We start from the raw sequence: 19,088 nt of genomic DNA, 5'->3' as shown, positions 1-19,088 counted from the left end.
AAAGACTTGTATGTATTTTTCAAATAGAAAAAGAGATGATATAACTCTTTTATTTAATTATTTTAAAGTTTTCATCTTTAGACTAGTTAAATTGTCCAACTTTTTAAAATAAAGGGTAGAGACAAAAATGAAATAAAAAAAAAAATACAAATGAACTTTTTTCTAAGTAATGGATAAATAAAGAATTGTTATAAAGTGGGATTTTTTTAAGTAATTAGGCCTTTTCAATTGTAAGTCATTTAAGGATTGCAAATCTTTTATTAAGTAGTTTGATGTCAAAGTTCTCAATAAGCAAACGTAATGAATATATTTTGTTTTATGAATTATGTCTGAAGCATATAAATAATCTTTGTAAAAGCAATTGATTAATGCCAAATTCATGCATCAACGTTTTTATTTCTTCTCATTACAAAAATGTTTCAGCAAAATAATGCTTTCTAGAGTAATGGTAACAAAGGCAAAGAAACATTTTCCACAACAAAATTATAGTTTGCCACGAGATGAGAGTGATATATGTGAAGTATTATCATGTCTCAAAACACTATAAACAAAATCCGAGCAAAAAAAGGAGATTTAGGATCAAGGTAAGGCCAAATGCATTTAATGAATCAGTCCAACCTTACGGACATGGTTCCTCATATCGGAATCACCATCAGGGCTTAATAGCAAAAGCAAATCCGATTTTTGGACGTTCCGAGCTTACAGTGTCGAACTCACCAGAGACTGTAAGCAAGGACTTCGGAATCATCTCATGCTGCAGAACTGCCCCGAGTTTCCCATTGTTGTTGATTTTAGCTTTCACCGTTGTCAGCGGATCTAAAGCGTATGACCCTCCAAACGCATAACCGTTCTCATTTGTGGAAAATTTTCTAGAAACCTCAGTTACAAAAGCACTCCTCTTAGACTGATCAAGGTATTTTGCACATGCCGCCTTAATAGTGTCTGCCTTGTCGCCCCTGAGAAGAATAGAGCAACTAAGTACCACACAAATATAATTTCCACATCTTCGATTTGGAAGAAGTAGCTTGCGGAAAAGATAATGTTAATGAATGTAAACTTACAAAATTATTGAGTAAGTCGAATCTGCCTTCGTCATAGTAAAGCCAGCAGTGTACTTTGTAAGTTTACCAGAAGTAGTATCATATCCTGCCTCTGCACCAAACGCAAATGCCTTTGTGCCAAAGGTAGAAGAAAAATCAATTGCAGGAGACTTGTTCAAAGCAAGGGCTGTGGTGAAGGTTGCATGGTCGTGGAAATACTGAACCTCCAACTGCAAAAAGGAACAAAAATAATTCAGATTTCTCATCGGAAAGAGGAAAATTCAGCAATCAACGCTTATTTTAGTCATGTCTTCATTGTCCAGGCAAATGAAAGGATACCATAATCTATCACGTATTTCCTCATTCTTTTCACCAGGAATTCTATAATTAGATGTACCTTGCCGGAATTATAGTCAGGTAATTTGAATGAAGCAATAGCCCTAGTGGATGGAAAGATCTCATCAAATGTGACGGTGCTTGCAATCTGCATATCCAAAGTGAAAATGTTGGATGAAAATGAAAACTTGAAATTGACTGTTCTAGAATAAAAAAAAAAGGCAGCTTACATTGGATTCTGAATCAACTATGAAACTGAATAGAGTGTTCTTGTACTTGTATACTCCGGCGACATCTCCAATTGAGATACCTCCTCTTTTGAGAGCAGATGATGTAAGAGCCTGAAAAGAGATGAGAAGGTTTATTGCAAACTGTTTTTAACTGAAGTAATAGCTTGGATGAACTTAAAAAAAAAATGAAAGAAACAGATTCTATTAGCTTACAAAATCTAATATTCCAAATCACCAAAATTTCAATCCTATTGCAAACATATCTTACTAACACTTCTTTATCATCAAATATTTTTTTTTTCTGTTTTCCATTTTCTATCTTTGCAACGCCCATATGCATGATCATCACAATGAATAAACAATCAACTAGCTTCAATCAACATTAGTTTCCATTTTTCCTTATAATCTTGGTGCGACAAAGGGGCCAGAAAGAGCAAGCAAGGAATTTGTTGAGACAAATAAATCCCTATCAAGTGTGATATTAGATTAAGTAAAAGATCAACTGAAATAGTCTGAAGAGATAAACTTATGCAGAGAAAATATAAGAAACCAATTTGTATCCCTAAGTGTCATCATAAATACATGAAAGAACTACATTCAGAAAAAGTAAACAGCATCTGAAGGCAACATCTCTCATCCTATAGTATTTCTTGTAGATTCTACAATATACACATTGCATTCTCAAAATCTCTTTCAAAAGCAATGCTGGAAAACATACTTCGCCGTTATACAAAAGCTTAGCCAAAATGTTAATCATCATACAAACCTCACCATCACTACCATAGTAGCATCATTTCTTAACAGAAGGTCTCTCCCAAGTTTTAGCTTTGTCCAGCCACTTGTCAACGGACTCCAAGATCTATAACACCATCTCTTCAGACTAACTTATCTCTTCCCTTGGACATGCAAATTGCAATCAACAAGCTAGGCCAAACAACTTAAGTTTGTCTTCCACATTAAGTTTTAGCCCTAGAAGTATGTGTCTTTCCGCCAACACTAGAAGTTCATTAACAACAAATAATCCCTTAAAGGAATTCAGTTCTTTCGTATCAAGAAATAAATTACCTTCAAACCTAATAACTACTTCCGATATCTCCTAATTTCAACTTTTGACTTCACCACAATGCATTTCAAGTAAACTATTAATGTTCTCTCGAGTTAAAGCCCTGTAATCTAAAAGCACTACTTATTGCTCAAAATCCCAACTTTCAAACAACTAATCCATCACAAATCAAATTTATAGATGGACCAATATATATCATATCACTAGTTTTATTTACAATGAACACAAAATAAAACATCAAAAGTAGAGAAAAACTGAACATCAATGTAACCTAAGGACAACATTGAAAGCCACATAAAAGATTGGAATAGCAGGATTTTCAGTACAAAAACACAAGAATTATTCTCTATTTTGTTTACTTTTTCCAAAATAGGCATCTAAGTAATGCAAAAAAACATATAGTATAGTTGATGAGTCACAACTCACACGTGCATCGGTTTAGAACTTCATATAACAAAATAAATATAAACACACAATAAACAGAATCACACACCCAAACTTAACTCTCTTTCAATTGCTTTTATCATGTTATCCAAACGTCAAACTTTTTAACTTTATACTTTATAGTATAAAATATTTATGTTTTAAATTCAGCAATCCAAATCAACAAAACCTAAAAAATAGTCATCAACAACTGATCCAAACAAACAATTGACATATATCAAAAAACACGGAAAAATCAAATAGCAATCACACGATCAAACAGCAACAACACACAAATGCCAAAACGACAACTCAAAACCGCAAAAAATCACCAAAACCTCTTCGCATCAAGATTTGACAATGTAATAACAAACTGCTAGTAGACAACCTAATGAAATTCAAAATTATCAAATCTAATGCCTCACAAATACAATATTACCGCTAAATCGTTACAAAATTAAAACAAAAAATTAGCTTAAGCTTACCAAACCGGAGTCGCTGAAAGTGGAGATGCTAAATTTCTGATCGGTGTTAAAATCCTTAGTCAATAGATCTGCATTTGCGCACGGAATCACAAATTTAATCAAATCGCAAATTAGATGCATGTAATTAATCATAAATTTCCCGGTGCTTATAAACGAAAGCAATCGGAAAATAAAATTTGATTACCTCTGGCGGTCTTGCCGATATTGAAGAAAAGTTCGGGTCCCTTGCTCATGATTGAAGCGTGAGAGAGAAGCTGCAGATGGTGAAAACAGAAATAAAAGCTGCAGATGTTGAAAACAGAAATAAAATGTCAAAATGGGAGGAGTGCGTGTTTGTATGTTTTTTTTTACAGGAAATGAGTCACCTATTTTAATTTATATCATCACTCTAAAAATTATTTTTCCAATTTTTGCCGCTTCAAACTAAATTGATATAATATTAAGATAAATTAAAAAGTATTGCATCCCCTAAATTGATATATTTTTCGCTTTTTTATAACAATTATTTATAAAAATATTTAAAATTATTTGCAAAATAATTTAATATATCTGTATTGTAGATATAGAATCGTGAGTTTTACATTATAAATACCAACTATTATTTTTTTCTTTTAAAATATTGAACCATTCTTTAATCAAAAAAAGCTAATGCGGATGCTAGATTATTCATTACCGTGCCACTGATTCACATGACCTTTTTTTTTGAAAAATTATCCGATATTTTAGATTACAAAAAAAAAGGTTCGTGTTTTAAAGTTGCTAAAGTCAAAAATCCATATTAAATTCATAAAACTCGCTGAAACTATTAATTTATTTACATCAAAAATTCACATATGTCCCTCACATATTGGTAGCTCAAAATTAAAATGTCTATAAACTATACACCTTTTTAACATTTCAATAATGAAATTTGAAAAGAAAAAAGAAAATCATAAGAAATGTTTTCAAAAGAAAAATATATAGGTGTTGCAAAGTGCAAACAGTTGTTGTGCTATTGTTCTTCTCGTTGTCCCTCTTACTGCCGAAAGTATTGTTTCTCATCGTTGCTCATTGTGCCTCCTACTTCGCTTTGATTTGAACTATTTTAATTCCTTACAATTTTGATTCAATTTGGTTTTGAAAAAAAAAAGAAAAAAATTGTTTGAACCGAATGCACACCCTCCCCTAATAGGAAAGCACTCTGTGCATCAAGCGAGGACTTCCTAATTTACATTTTATGACATAGGGTGGCATTAGAAAATGTATGTTATGGACAAAATAGGCAAAAAATCTTGCACATTGCTAGCATGGTTCCGCAGAACAACTTATCGCTACCATCTTTTAAGTGTCATCCAGCAAAAAAAAAAAATTAGATTTAGTTAAAATTCCAGTAATATGTCAGTGGGTGGAAGACGAGCATCAGCGCTTAATAGCAATGGCACAACCAATTCTTGGACGGTCAGAGCCTGCAGTGTCAAACTCACCAGAGATTGAAAGCAAACACTTTGGAATCATTTCATGCTGCAGAACTGCCCCGAGTTTCCCATAGTTGTTGATTGTTGCTTTCACGGTTGTCAGCGGATCAATAGCATACGACCCTCCCAATGCATATCCGCTCTCATTTGTCGAAAATCTTCTGGAAACCTCCACCGCAAAAGCACTCCTCTTTGACTGATCAAGGTATTTCGACCATGCTACCTTCATAATGTCTGCTTTGTCACCTCTGAGAAGGATAGAGCAAGTAAATACCGCAGCAAATATAATTTCCACGTCTTGCATTCAGAGGAAGTAGCAAATTACGTACAATGTTAATGAATGTAAAACTTACAAAATTACTGAGCAAGTGGTATCTGCCTTCGTCATAGTAAAGCCAGCAGCGTACTTTGTAAGTTTACCAGAAGTTGTATCATATCCTGCTTCTGCACCAAAAGCAAATGCTGAGGTGCCAACAGTGGAGGAAAATTCGATTGCAGGAGACTTGTCCAAAGCAAGGGCTGTGGTGAAGGTTGCATGGTCATGAAAATATTGAACCTCCAACTGCAAAAGAGAGTGAAAACATTCAAATTTATCATCATAAAGAGGCAAAATTGGCAATCAATACTTATTTGAGTCTTGTCTTCATAATCTATTACGTGTTTCACAAGGGATTCTTGAATAAGGTGATGTACCTTGCCGGAATAATGGTCGGGAAATTTGGCCGAAGCAATAGCCTTAGTGGATGGAAAGATCTCATCAAATGTGAGGGTTGTCGAGACCTGCAAATCCATAGTAACAATGTTAGCTGAAAATTAAAATTCAAAATTGACTGTTTTAGAGTAAAGAAAAAGGAAGCTTACGTTGGATTCTGAATCAATTATGGAACTGACTAGAGTGTTCTTGTACTTGCATATACCATATGATGTAAAACCCTGAAAAGGAGATAACAAGGTTTCTTGCCAACTGTATCTAACTGAAGTAACAGCTTGGATGAACACTTAAAGAAAATGAAAGAAACACTTAAAGAAATTTTGGTGCGAAAAGGGACCAGAAAGCACAAGCAAGGAATTAGCTGAGACCAATAAATCCCTAACAAATGAGCTATTAAGATAAAGAAAAAAAGATCAACTGGAGTAGTCTCAAGAAATAAACATTATGCAGAGAGAAAATATAAGAAATGAATTTGTATCCCTAATTGTCATCTTAAGTACATGAAAGAACTACATTTAAATAAGCATTTGAAGGCAACATTTGTCAACGTGTAATCTTTCTTGTAGCATTTCTACATTACATCCATTGCATCCTCAAAATCACTTTCAAAACCAATGCTGGGGTACATTTTTTTGCCAGGATGACTCGAGGCATCACAGCCCTAACCCAAAAGCTTAGTCAAAATGTTAATCGTAATATAAAACCATACAATTGATAAGGAGTTATATTTGAGTTTCAAATTTAGTCAAAGGTTGTTGCTATAGGCTAAACCTGTATCCCTACTTTGTAGCATTCTGTTGCCGTATCTTACATACAAAACGTGTACTGCTTCTGCTATATATATTGTAACAATAGACTCATAAATATAACTTGCCATTTATCAACTTCTTTAACAATCACCACCATCACTGCTTAACAGAAGCCACCTCCCAAGATTTAGCTTTGTCCGGACACTCGTCAATGGACTCCAACATCTACAAGACTACAACACCATCGCTTCAGACTAACTTATCTCTTCCCTTGGACATGCATATTGCAATCAACAAGCTAAATAAAACTTAATTTTATCTTCTAGATTAATATCTTTTAGCCCAAGAAGTACGTGTCTTTTAGCCAACACTAAGTGTTCATAAACAACAAAGAATCCCATAAAAAGAATTCAATTCTTTCATGTCAAAAAATAAATTACCTTCTAAGAACATTTTCACTCCTATGTTAAACTAATCTAACAATGTTAAATTTAGCATTTACAATAAAATGTACAGCTCCATTGCCAAATTTAGCATTTACTAACTTTTATATAATAAAGATATTCTGTACTTATTTTTATTATTAAATATAAATTAGATGATAAATAATAAAATTAGTATTGATATAATAGATAGTTTATAAAAATAAATAAATAATTATTGGTAAAAATTAATAATTCAAATAATTGATTAATAGCATATTATATAAAAATATTAAAATTAATTTAAATTTTATAATATTTTTCAATATTTTATTTTTATTTTATTAAAATTATTTATTAAAAATGTATATTCTAATATTTAATTAGTAATTATTAATGTAAATATTATATTAAAAATTGAAATAATTAATAAATATTATACGTTTCTTGCATATAAAGTAAAAATCTACATAAGATTAGAAGTTTGTCATTTAATATAACAATTATGCTTTGGAGTTAAAATTTAGAATTTGTGTTATACTCCCTCCGTCCCGTAAAGATAGAAAAAGTACCACCTTTTTTTGTCCCATAAAAATAGAAAAAGAGGAATTAGTTAAGTCAAAAATTATCAAAATACCCCTACATGTTTATCATAAAACATTAAATGCATATTTTGAAAAGATAAATAAATGAATTGTAAGTGCTATAATTAGTAAAGTGGCTTTGGAAAATGTACATAACTAATTGATTACAAAGGATAATTTAGACAAATTATCACAAGTTACCTATAAATAACTACTTTCTTAATTCTTGTGAAATGGGTGCTTTTTCTATCTTTATGGGACGGAGGGAGTATTTAATATTTTGGACTAAAAATAGCACAAAATATAGCATAGGCAATAGATGCTCCATCCCAATTACTATTTTTAATGTCTCCTAATTTCAACTCTTGACTTCACTACTATGCATTAATTTCAAGGAAAATATTTATGTTCTCTCGAGTTGAAACCCTGTAGTTTAGAAGCAATACTCAAAGTCCCAAAACAACTACTAATCTATCACAAATCAAATGTGTAAATGGACCAAGATATCACTAGTTTTATTTAGAATGAACAGAATATAAAACATCAAAAAGTAGACAATCAATGAACATATATCAGAGAACACCTAAACTTTTACATTTTTAAAGTTTAACATTCTTTTATACTTAATAGCATAATTTTTTTTATGTTTTATATTCAACAAAACAATCAATGAACATATATCAGGGAACAACTAAACGAAGAAATCAAATAACAACAACGCGAAATAAATGCCAAAACGACAACACTGAAACACAAAAAATCACCAAAACCTCTTCGCATCAAGATTTAACAATGTAAATAATATAACTGCAAGTTCGACAACCTAATAAAATCAAGAACAATCAAATCGGATGCCTCATTATTACAGATTGCAATAAAAATAAAACAAAAAATAGCTTAAGCGTACCAGACCGGTGTCGCTGTAACTGAAGAAGCTGAATTTCTGAGCGGAGTGAAAATCCTTTGTCAATAGATCTGCATTCACGAGCTTAAACAGGTCAAATCGTATAAGAGATGCATGTAATTCATCATAAAATCCACGGTGCATGCTTACAGTCAAAGCAATAGACGGATAAATTTTGATTACCTCTGGCTTTCTTGCCGATATCGGAGAAAAGTTCCGGTGCCTTGCTCATGATCGTAGCGTGAGAGAGAAGCAGCAGAGCAGATGGTGAAAACAGAAATTAAATGTCAGAATGGAAGGACTGTGTGTTTGTATTTTTTCTTCTTGTACGTCACGTATTTTTATGTACTGTATATGATCGCTCTAAAAAACTACTTTTCCAATTTTATCCCTCGCTATTGCCGCTTTAAGTTCAATCAAACTAAAATAAAGGGAGAAGGTACAAAAATGACCCTATTGTTTTTTTTTTAGTTTTAAAAATAACCCTAATCTTATCAAAGTGGAGCAATATTTGGTAAACTTCATAATATCTTTTCAGAAATTTTTTTATCATGTTAAGGATTAATTTAGACTACACCCTGTCATGATTTTAAAAAAATACCCCTTCTTAATTATTGAACATTATTTCTCATATATATAAATTCAAAATTTCGCATTTGTTTATCAAGTACGATCAAATTTTAATTTTTACAGTTATGTTCAATTTGAAAGTTTTGTTTGCAATTATAACTAAAATTTTGAGTTTCATTTTCTTTTTCCAAACCTTTGCATCTTTTATCAATTATGGTCAAATTTTAAAAAATTGTCTAATTTTTAAAAAGAGTTGATATACACGTTTGATTGCAATTGATAAAAAATTTAAAAGTTTGAATTTTAAAAAATAAAAATTAAAATTTTTGATCATAATTGCAAAAAAAAGCATTAGATTGAGCGTAATTTTAAAATATAAAAAGTTTAGTCGTAATTGATAAAAAAATATAAAAATCTGAATTTAAAAATGGTCAGGCCTATATTTAATTTATATAAGATGTATTAAGAAAGAAGTTATTATTTAATAAGATAAGTGTAACATTTTTTAGTTTCATCTAAATAAAATAATTTTTTTTAAATTTATGTTGGTCTTGAACTACATATGCATTTAGAACAACAAATAATTTATTAAAATCTATCTATCTATCTATAACTATCTTATATGTGGAAAGGAGGGGGGACATGTAAAATTACTATATTAGTCTTTAATAATTAATATATTTACGAAGTTAAATACAAATCTAATTTAAATAAAATTTAAATAATTAAGAAGTTTAGTACAAGTGCTATTTTAATAAATGTAAACATAAGAAGTTTAGTACAGGTGCTATTCTAATAAAAAAAATTAAGAAGCTAATTATAAGTATAATTCTAATTATAATGTTAATTATAAATTTAACTCAAATGCATGCCAACCTTAGAATAACGTACATAATTGTGTCAAAATTGGGGCTCATTCTACAGTAGCACTTGCCCATCAATACCCTTAGCTATAATCACCTGCTATAGCAGGTTCGTGATCGGCTATAATTGGCAGTTTTCTAGGTAATTTTAATCTCTTTTATGTAAATATTTAAGGGTAAAATATATATCTAAATATAAAATTAGTAGGAGTTTAATTTAAATCAAATAATATAATATAAAAGGAGTAGCATTTGGTTAAACTTAAAACACTATCTACCGTAATATTAAGATTAGCAAATTCAAAATACCAAATACCAAGTTAACATGAGTTTAAGTGCAAAGATAATTCAAATTAAAAGAATTTAATACAATCATGGAGTTTGGAGCAAATTCCAACACAAATTTCTTTCAAACCAAAATTCGTAAACAAATAATTTGAGATAAATACATATAGTTATTATTTATTTAAAAAATAAATGGTGAAAATTACCTATCAAAAAAGTGTCAGCTCTTATTTACCCAGCCAAAGCCATAAGAGTGGACTTTGCATGATTGTGAATTGTACCGACTCCCATAACACACGAGTCTCACATGAAATAAAAGAGATGTCAAACTATATTTTCGTAAACTAAAAGAATTTAATAAAAAAAGTAATTTTACATGTGAAAATAAAAATATAATATATAAAAATAATTTATAAAAATTACTAAATTAAAATATTATATTTAATTAATAATACACAAACACACGCACACACACACACATATATATATACAAATATCACTTACGGATCGTAGAACTATAACTCACGTGCTATAATTTTAAATTAAATAAAAATATAATTTGTAAATATCATATAAATATCACTTACGGGTCATAAAATTATCCAAAAAAATTATTAAAAACTAAATTATAATAAAATATTTTATTTAATTATTGAAATAATATATAATGCATATAACGGGTCATGTGAATGTCGCTCACGTGCGTAGCACGTGGCGAAACGCTAGTACTATATATAAAAGCACGGATGGGGAGGGACAGGCAAAATTACTGAATAATCCTTTTCAGTTCTTTTATAGTCATTAACTAATTAGTTATATAATTAATCACTATTGTAATTAAAGTCCTAATTAGAATAGGTAGTTAAATTATCTCCAATTTAGTTTTTAATATGTAAAAAATAACTAAATTGTATCCAAATTAGTAGGAATACCTATCTTTCCTTTTGAGTTCACTACTAAATAAAGATTTTATAGTAATTAACTAATTAGTTATTTAATTAATCACTGTTGTAATTAAAGTCTTAATTAGAATATGTAGCTAAATTATCTCCAATTTAGTTTTTAATATGTAAAAAATAACTAAATTGTCTCCAAATTAGTAGGAATACCTATCTTTTAATTTGATTGAACTATAAAATTAAAATACTGTATTTGATCAATATAATATTATTTAAATTTCTATCTTATTATTTTTAAAGATATTATTAATAAAATTAAGTTAATTATTAAATTATGGTTATTATAAAACCAAAAGAAGAATAAATTCAGTATGAAAAAAAATTAATAACCGAATATATTATATTTACTTTTACAAAAATTCTTAACTAATTTAAAATTAATTATAAATAAAAAATTGATATAATTATAATAAATTTATTAATATGTTCATTGACGAGTTACGTTATGAGCCACGTGCATAGCACGTAATGCGAAACTAGTTTTTTAAAGAACTAATGGTATCAAAAAGGCAAACCTTTTTATTTTGGAATATCTAGCCAAATTTTTCAAATGTTGTCAATTTATTCTAATTTGACATTTTCATTGGAAATCTATTCAATTTTTTAAAATTGATTCATTTGTGCTTACATGAAAATTGGATGAGTAATTTTTAAGAAAATAATTAAAAAGAAGAAATGTTGCCGATTTGGATGTCACATGGTTCGGATAAATCAATTTTTAAAAAAAATTACAACGATTTTGAAAAATTTGATATATTTTTTATGAAATGAGCAAATTGAGAAAGATTTATAATTTTTTAAAAATTTGGATAGATTTTTAAAAAAGTCAAAAAAAATTATTGGACCATTAAGCGATTTTTAAATGTGTTAAAAAAAGAGTACGTAAAACTCTAAAAGTCATTCTTAAATGAATGAAGAGGTATCTATTCCAGAGAGAAATTGTTCAATATTTCGTATTAAAAGAATTGACACTTTGTGTTTTAAATCGCAAAGTTAAAAGTTCGCATTGAAATTATATAACTCGCTAAAAAATCCGTATTAAAATTATAAAACACATTAAAATCTATAAGTTATTTTGCAAACATGATATCTATATCAAGATTCATAAATGTCCCTCGCATATGTTGTAGCTCAAAAATTATATTCAATGTTTATACAACCGAATTCTCATTATTGTTCTTCTCGTTGTCCCTCTTAATGTTGAAGGTGTTGTTTCTCATCGGTTATGTGACTTTGCTTCTTACTGCTACAAATTTTCCTTCTCCTGTGTAGTGATGTTATTGCTCGTTGTCCGGTAAATTGTTGATATTTTTATTTGGATTGCTAGATAGAATTTTTGTATGTATACTTGATCTTCATATTACTCTTAACTTCTACATAACTTCTACAAGGAAATCCTTGTGAATTTACTGTTCTAATACTTAAAAATAAAACAGGATTCTTTAGTCTTTCAACATTGGATCATACTTTTTGTGGTGAGGCTTCGGCGCTGAATTATTAAAGTAGATAAAATGTTATAGAAAACGGAAACTGTTTTTTCTTTTTTCTTTTTTTATCATGAAAAATATTTTTCAATTAGCATGTTTTCTTGGAATATTCAGTTTCATCGTGCATTCTATATTTCTATGAGTTGAAATGAAAGGCTAAACGATAGCATTTATGGTGATTCAATATTTCAATGGAATATGAGAGCGTGCTATAATTGTCAAAATTTATAAGTTTATCATTTATTATGCATCTAGCCAAGTTATAAAAGATGTGCTGAACTTGCTATTTTCATAAAGATCAACAATAATTTTATAATCAGCCCTAGATTTTAATAAATCTAATTATGTGGACTGGAATGACTATTCTTTTATTTGCAGAATATTTGCTTAAATGACAATCATAAGAATTAAAATTGTTATTTATAATTTTGATAACACGCAAGAACATGTAACCACCTAAAATCAATAGATTTGAAAGCATCAGGGGGCAATTATATCAAAATATTTAACTCCAATTATATCAAAGCATTTAACTGGACAAGCTGTATCAAATATCTAACTAGCAAGCTTTGCTGCAATCAAAAGAGGGAGAATTGCAGAACTTGATGACACATAATAAAATCCCTAGATTCATTTTGCAAAAACCGAACAAAGCCAAAACAATTGGTTTGGTTTGACATATTTTAAATTTAATTCATCAGAATTTTGTTCAATTTGGTTTTGAAAAAACATTTGTCTATTTAAATCAAATGCACACCCCTACTAATAGGGAAGCACTGTGCATAAAGTAGGGCTTCCTAGTTTACATTTTATGACATTGTGGTGGCATTAGCATATGCATGTTCCAGAAGAAATTGGCAAAAATCTTGCACATTGCTAGACATAAACAAGCAAGTATAAGAGAAACGTGCACAGGTTTTTAAATTAGTACAGGTCAAGTGATTCGAGTACCCTGCGAGATTGTATATGTAAGGCAGTCATTCTCTGTTCTGGGTCGAGGGTTGAACCAAATTGACTAGCTGCCCATATCAAGGAAGCTGATGTTTCACCAAGAAGTCGCCTTATATCTTCGTGTATAGTAAACATCGGAGGCCTTTCCCTTCTGTTGATATGTCCAATGAACAGCAGCAAGAACTCTCCGCACTTCAACCTATGATATATTTAATCATTGTTTCCAAGTTAATATGAAATTATCAATAAAGATTCATTTTGTCCCTCCAACTTGGCACAAAAAATCAAAAGAATCCAAGTTCGTGATTACAGACAAAAAAAACTCATTTGATCACTTTTGAATCACTTTACACTCTAATCTGGCATCAATCTTAATGGTCAAAAGTGTTAAGTGATCCAAAATTGACAAGTTGTCGACGTTTTTGTTCAAAACCACGAACTTGGACTCTTGATTTTTTGTGCCAAGTTGGACGGGCGATAGGAACCTTTATTGAAAAATTATCTAACATATAGTTTCACTTTGGAAGATTTAAAAACATGCACAAGTAGTCTTAGAAGTGAAGAAAATAAAAATACAGGACACTCTTTATTAGATATTGAAATTACCACATCAACTAAAAGGATAGAAGGTCCAACATCAACTAAAAGCAAAAACTCCTAAAGCAAGTAACATAACATGACAAAAAAAAATTGAACTAGACCCATTTGTCTCTAAAGTATCTGTAAGAACCTAAAAACCATATAATTAAGATAAAGGACTAACTAAAAGGGCTCATTCTACAGTACCATTGACCCATATATACCAAGGGGCAATTTTACCTGTTGTATCCGGTTACCAACTGACTGCAGGAGGTAACTTTAACCTTCTATAACATTTATGTGAAATATTTTCTACAGTAAATTTTTCTTATTTTCCTTTCAATTTTACCACCGCATCACCACCCACCGCTGTAACCACCACCCACCCACCAAAGGAGGCAGCTACGACATGGCAGCAGAGCAACGCCATTCACCATCTTCCTCTTGCCTAAAATTAAGGAGCAGCTAATCTTCTAAAACAATCCTCGAGCTATCCAACTAATAATTATATTTCTGTGTGTGTATATAATAGAGAGAACCGTTGAGCAGCAATTAAAAAGTTGGTCTTAATAATGTTTGTTAGAGCAAACAACTCTGAGTATTGAGGAACCTGACACAAGCACATAGCTTAACCTCTCTGTAACAGTTGGATGAGTATGTCATTAACTTTAATTTACTATGTCGGATATGAAGGATTTAAAGACAACTAAGGATGGAGAGTCAAGACCAACTGTTGATCCAGTCTAACCAACTTGGTTAGGGATTTTGAAGAATTGAAATCAAAGCCACATTTAATGGATTCAAAAATTAGATAGGTTCTTCCTTCTCCTATATAGCTTCAAGTTAAGGGTATGATAACCTTGAATGTTGAGTAAAATCTGAAGTCTGTCCACATGCTCAAGGGAGTCGTCTCTTCTGTTACAAGTCTTACCATGCATCTCATATATTTATCATATCTGAGGATTCAGTTACTTGGATTATATTTTTGGTGCTAGATACACTTAATTAAATCTAAAAAAAATCTAATTTTATTTGTAATTAAACTTTGCAGTAAGCTTTATTTACTGCTTATTATAGCCATATTTTGATCTATGCTAGAACTTCAGAGATCATATTCACTATTCAGTTTCAGGAGAAGTGAAACCATGGTACATATTTCTAGAACAAAATTACCAAGCCTAATAACATGAAAGTCTAATATTACAAGGACACAAATTTTCTTAATTAATTAGCAGCTTGTGTTTGTTGCTATTCGTTTTGCTATGCGGGTGGAAAGTCTTAACTGAAATCTATGAATCTATAATTTTTGCAATTGATGATGGAAAAGAAAAACTATAAAATTTAGTTTGTATTTGTCGCTGGATAAATGATTATCTCATGCTAACCCATTATGTGTTGTTAATCATTTCAGTAGCTTCTAAACAAGCCGAGAAGAATTTGGAATAGATGAGAGGAATTGAAAGAAAAAAGTAGTAAAAGTTAATGATGTAACTGGCTAAGTGGGTAATAAGTCAATAACAATTATCTAATCACTGGTGCAGTTTAATTAAAATTTGATCTAATGGTTAGGAATTCATTGGTAACTAAAAGTTCTCTTCACCTCAAACTATAATTGAATTGGCATCTCATACCTAAACATCAAGTATAAATTATGCAATCTTACATTGCTTGCTCCCAAATATAAAAAAGATGATTTATAATAATCTAAGAAGATGACATTTTGACAGAATAAGAGTCATGCCATTACTGTGATGCGGTCCATTCACTTCCAAAAGATTGAAGAGCAAAACAAACAACCCAAATGGAAGAGGTCGATTATAGTAAACAATTAAAATTCATGACTTTCATGGCGGCTTTACTATGCCCCATCAGTGGTGTTCTCGTATTGAGAAATGTAGATTAAACATGTAAACAAAGTAATAACTCCAAAAATCAAATTCAATGTTAGTGTAGATAGAATTGTGAGCATAAATCAATAAATGATTAACTAGTGAGAAATGAAAAGAGTACCTGAGATTTTCATCCATTTGTTTGTCCCTAATGAGCACAGCTACTTCCTCTATTCCATTACAAACCTCAAAGTCCTAAGCATGTATCAGCGGAATGGACAAATGCAATTAATAAAACATTCTCATCAATTTCAAAAAAAAAATCGCTTTTGTAAAGGAGATACTTTACATATTTGAGTAGAGTTTTTAAGTTTTTTAAAGGTTCATGAACGATTTGAAACTGGTCTGGCTTATATATACTAAAAACTGCAAGGCATCAAAGGCAATTAACTTCTTTTTCTCTAGCTTTTGGGAAATATACTTTGAGATTAAATAAAACCACAAAGAAATGAAGCTCTTTGTACACCATAGGATAAAAAACAATATGAGTTAACAACTAATGAAGTCTAAAATTAAATAGCTTTGTTAAAAGTTAGAGTGAACTAATTGCCGATTAAAGTAAAAAATTACATTGAGCAGAGCTACTTGATATAGAAACAAATTTAAACAACCCAACTTAAAAGAATCAACAAAAGAGAATAGGGTACCATTTGATTGGATGACGAATCTAACATTATTGAGATTAAAGCATCTAAACAAGCACTTTGCTCCACCGCGCCTCTACTTGATAATATATGCAACAAAACCTATAAAATCAGTCATTTCAAACCAAAGCCAAATCTTTTAGCAAAGCTATTTAGAAAAAAATATCTAACAAAAAAGAATCTTAGAAATATTAGATTTGGGTGACTAGTACATATCTTCTGTCAGAAAAACTCTAAACTAATCAATTGCCACATTAGTGAATTCAGTTCCTATCCTTTAGCTATTTTTAAAAGAAAGATTCCTAAATGCAAAATAAAACGCATTAAATTCACAAACATCAGAGTTAGAGTAAGAAAAATTAAACACCTCAACAGCCTTATGTTGATGAGCCAAAATGGTGCTTTCTCCGTGTAAAAGACAGCAACCTTCAAGAACACGAAGCGCAAGAGCAATTTCACCACTAGTTGAAGGACTAGTAATCTTTAAAGGCTCCACTCCAAATATAACATTTAAATTCTCCACTTTATCATCCTCTGCTTCTTTGAATGAATGCTCAAACAACACCGGAACCACTACAACATAATGATCAACTTAATCCTTCTAATCGGACATTAATGAAATTAAATTAAAAATATAAAAAAATTAAAACCTTGGAGTTCAGGTATCAATTGAGTTTGACAAAAGAGGTTGATTTGTGAATCACTCTCAGCGACCGATCGGAGAAAGTTGAGAAGAGAATGGAGGCCACGGAGGCGGAGAAAAGAAAACTCAGCACGTGCATCTTTGAGACCAGTGCGAAGAGCTAGAGTTACTTCTCTGTATAGCCTTTGTTTGTTTAATGAGTTTACCAATTCATCCACCACTGTTGATGAAGCTTGCTGTTGCGGCGGCTGTGAATCTGTCGTTGACAATGATTCTGTGTCCGGAGAATTCTCTTTGAATCTGGAGCTCCATAATGCCTTTTTCAGATGCATTAATAAATAATTTAAACTAAAACTTAGATGAATTTTCTGTTTCTCAGTTATGCTCTAATTCATTTCAGATTATTAAATGAACGTTGTAGTATTCGGATGGTTTTGATTAGTTATCTACTTTTCTCTACATAATAATAACTTAAAGAATTAATTTGGATTATTTACTAACATTGCTTAAGCTAGATATAGTTTTTCATTTTTTACACAACCGAATTAAACGCTTTTAATGACATTGTCCTACCTTCAACTATGTACATATACTTGCATTTTTTGAACTTTGCATTATTTTACAAGTTGAATAGAGTAACTTTATATTCTCTATTAATCAATTACAAATAGCAAAACCTAAACAAATAATCATCGAGCACTGACTCAATTCAGCAACGAGTAATTATCAAACATAACCTAAATGCAAAAATCAAGTAATAATCACACAACTAAACAGTACGAATGTAATATCAAATCAACACTACGAAGTAAAACCAAAAAAACAAGTTAAAACTTACCCCACCGGCATCGCTGTAAGAGGAGCTGCTGGATTTCTGATCGGAGTTAGAATCCTTTGTTGACAGATCTGCACTTGCTCAAAATCAAGAACTTAGACAGTTGAAAATCGTGAAATTGATGCATGAAACTAATCAAAAACTCTGAAAGAAAGAAATTTAATCACTTTGTATTACCTTTGGATTTCTTGCCAATATCGGAGAAAAGTTCCGATCCTCTGCTCATGATTGCTACGTGAGAGAGAAACGGAAGCACGGAACCCCTCCGTTTCCTCCCGTTTCGGAAACGGGAACGTTAGGGACACAGACACAATACGTGTCGGGTCTGTTTTGCAAATTAAAAAAATTATGTCCTATTCTGAAAACATAAGCTGTATTTCCAATTTGTTTCAAAAATGCCGATTTTTAGAAATTGATTTGAGATTTAATTTATCTAAGGAATTTAAGGATAGAATGAATAGAGTTTTGAATTAATATTCAGATTTTAAAATCTGCAAATTTGGATGCTCTATTCAACGATAAAGCAAGAAAATCAAGAAGGAGAAGGAGTGACAGGTTTCCACTTTGATAAAAAAAAGATCACTCCTTTATACTAGGTGGGTTTGGGGCCTTTGAGCTTAATTTTTTATAGTAATTGAGTGTTAGTTTTAATTAGAACAAAGGATCACTTTACCCCCCGAACTTGGCACAAAGTATCAAAAACGTCCAAATTGAGAAAACCGGATCACTTTTACCCTGAATTTGGCAAAACCGGTTCAAAAACCCCCTTTATGCTGACGTGGCACTTAATTGGAGAGTGAGATTTATAAAATCATAATTAACTCTAATTAATCACAATTAAAAACTAATTAATTCTATTTAAATTTTCAGGGATCTTTTTGAACTTTTTCAAAAAAGTTTGAATTTTTTTTCTTTTCTTTAACAGGTTGGCCGGAAAAATTTCCGGCCAACCTGTTGAAGAAAAACAGACCCGCCGGTGGA

At 30.7% G+C, this 19,088-nt stretch overlaps 3 protein-coding genes across 5 annotated transcripts; all 3 read right to left on the bottom strand.

Annotated features, from left to right (window-relative positions):
- Positions 1–365: 365 nt before the first annotated feature.
- Positions 366–3,921, bottom strand: LOC126655652 (mitochondrial outer membrane protein porin 2-like). The gene is made up of 6 exons (XM_050349899.2): positions 3,762–3,921; positions 3,578–3,645; positions 1,607–1,717; positions 1,438–1,524; positions 1,062–1,270; positions 366–956 (listed from the first exon to the last, which is right to left on the bottom strand). Exons 1-6 carry the CDS (start codon positions 3,808–3,810, stop codon positions 653–655), a joined length of 828 nt encoding a protein of 275 aa, XP_050205856.1. The 5' UTR covers positions 3,811–3,921; the 3' UTR covers positions 366–652.
- Positions 3,922–4,837: 916 nt separating this feature from the next.
- LOC126655653 (mitochondrial outer membrane protein porin 2-like) lies at positions 4,838–8,783 on the bottom strand. The gene is made up of 6 exons (XM_050349900.2): positions 8,586–8,783; positions 8,406–8,473; positions 5,893–5,964; positions 5,725–5,811; positions 5,385–5,593; positions 4,838–5,279 (listed from the first exon to the last, which is right to left on the bottom strand). Exons 1-6 carry the CDS (start codon positions 8,632–8,634, stop codon positions 4,976–4,978), a joined length of 789 nt encoding a protein of 262 aa, XP_050205857.1. The 5' UTR covers positions 8,635–8,783; the 3' UTR covers positions 4,838–4,975.
- Positions 8,784–13,420: 4,637 nt separating this feature from the next.
- On the bottom strand, positions 13,421–18,676 carry LOC126655649 (uncharacterized). Of its 3 annotated transcripts, none has more exons than XM_050349893.1 (7): positions 18,285–18,674; positions 18,111–18,178; positions 17,280–17,589; positions 16,997–17,202; positions 16,633–16,731; positions 16,107–16,180; positions 13,421–13,716 (listed from the first exon to the last, which is right to left on the bottom strand). In XM_050349893.1, the coding sequence occupies exons 1-7, from the start codon at positions 18,331–18,333 to the stop codon at positions 13,491–13,493; spliced, it is 1,032 nt and encodes a 343-aa protein (XP_050205850.1). In that variant the 5' UTR covers positions 18,334–18,674; the 3' UTR covers positions 13,421–13,490. The 3 variants fall into 3 exon arrangements, with proteins under 3 accessions (XP_050205850.1, XP_050205851.1, XP_055959843.1); XM_050349894.2 differs by having other exon boundaries at positions 17,280–17,572; XM_056103868.1 differs by lacking the exon at positions 16,633–16,731 and having other exon boundaries at positions 18,285–18,676.
- Positions 18,677–19,088: the final 412 nt, after the last annotated feature.

Source organism: Mercurialis annua, linkage group LG7 (assembly GCF_937616625.2).
Source record: "Mercurialis annua linkage group LG7, ddMerAnnu1.2, whole genome shotgun sequence".
In the NCBI taxonomy this organism is placed as follows: domain Eukaryota; kingdom Viridiplantae; phylum Streptophyta; class Magnoliopsida; order Malpighiales; family Euphorbiaceae; genus Mercurialis; species Mercurialis annua.
Note: the sequence above shows the minus strand (reverse complement) of the source record. Positions and strands in the feature narration are given on the sequence as shown.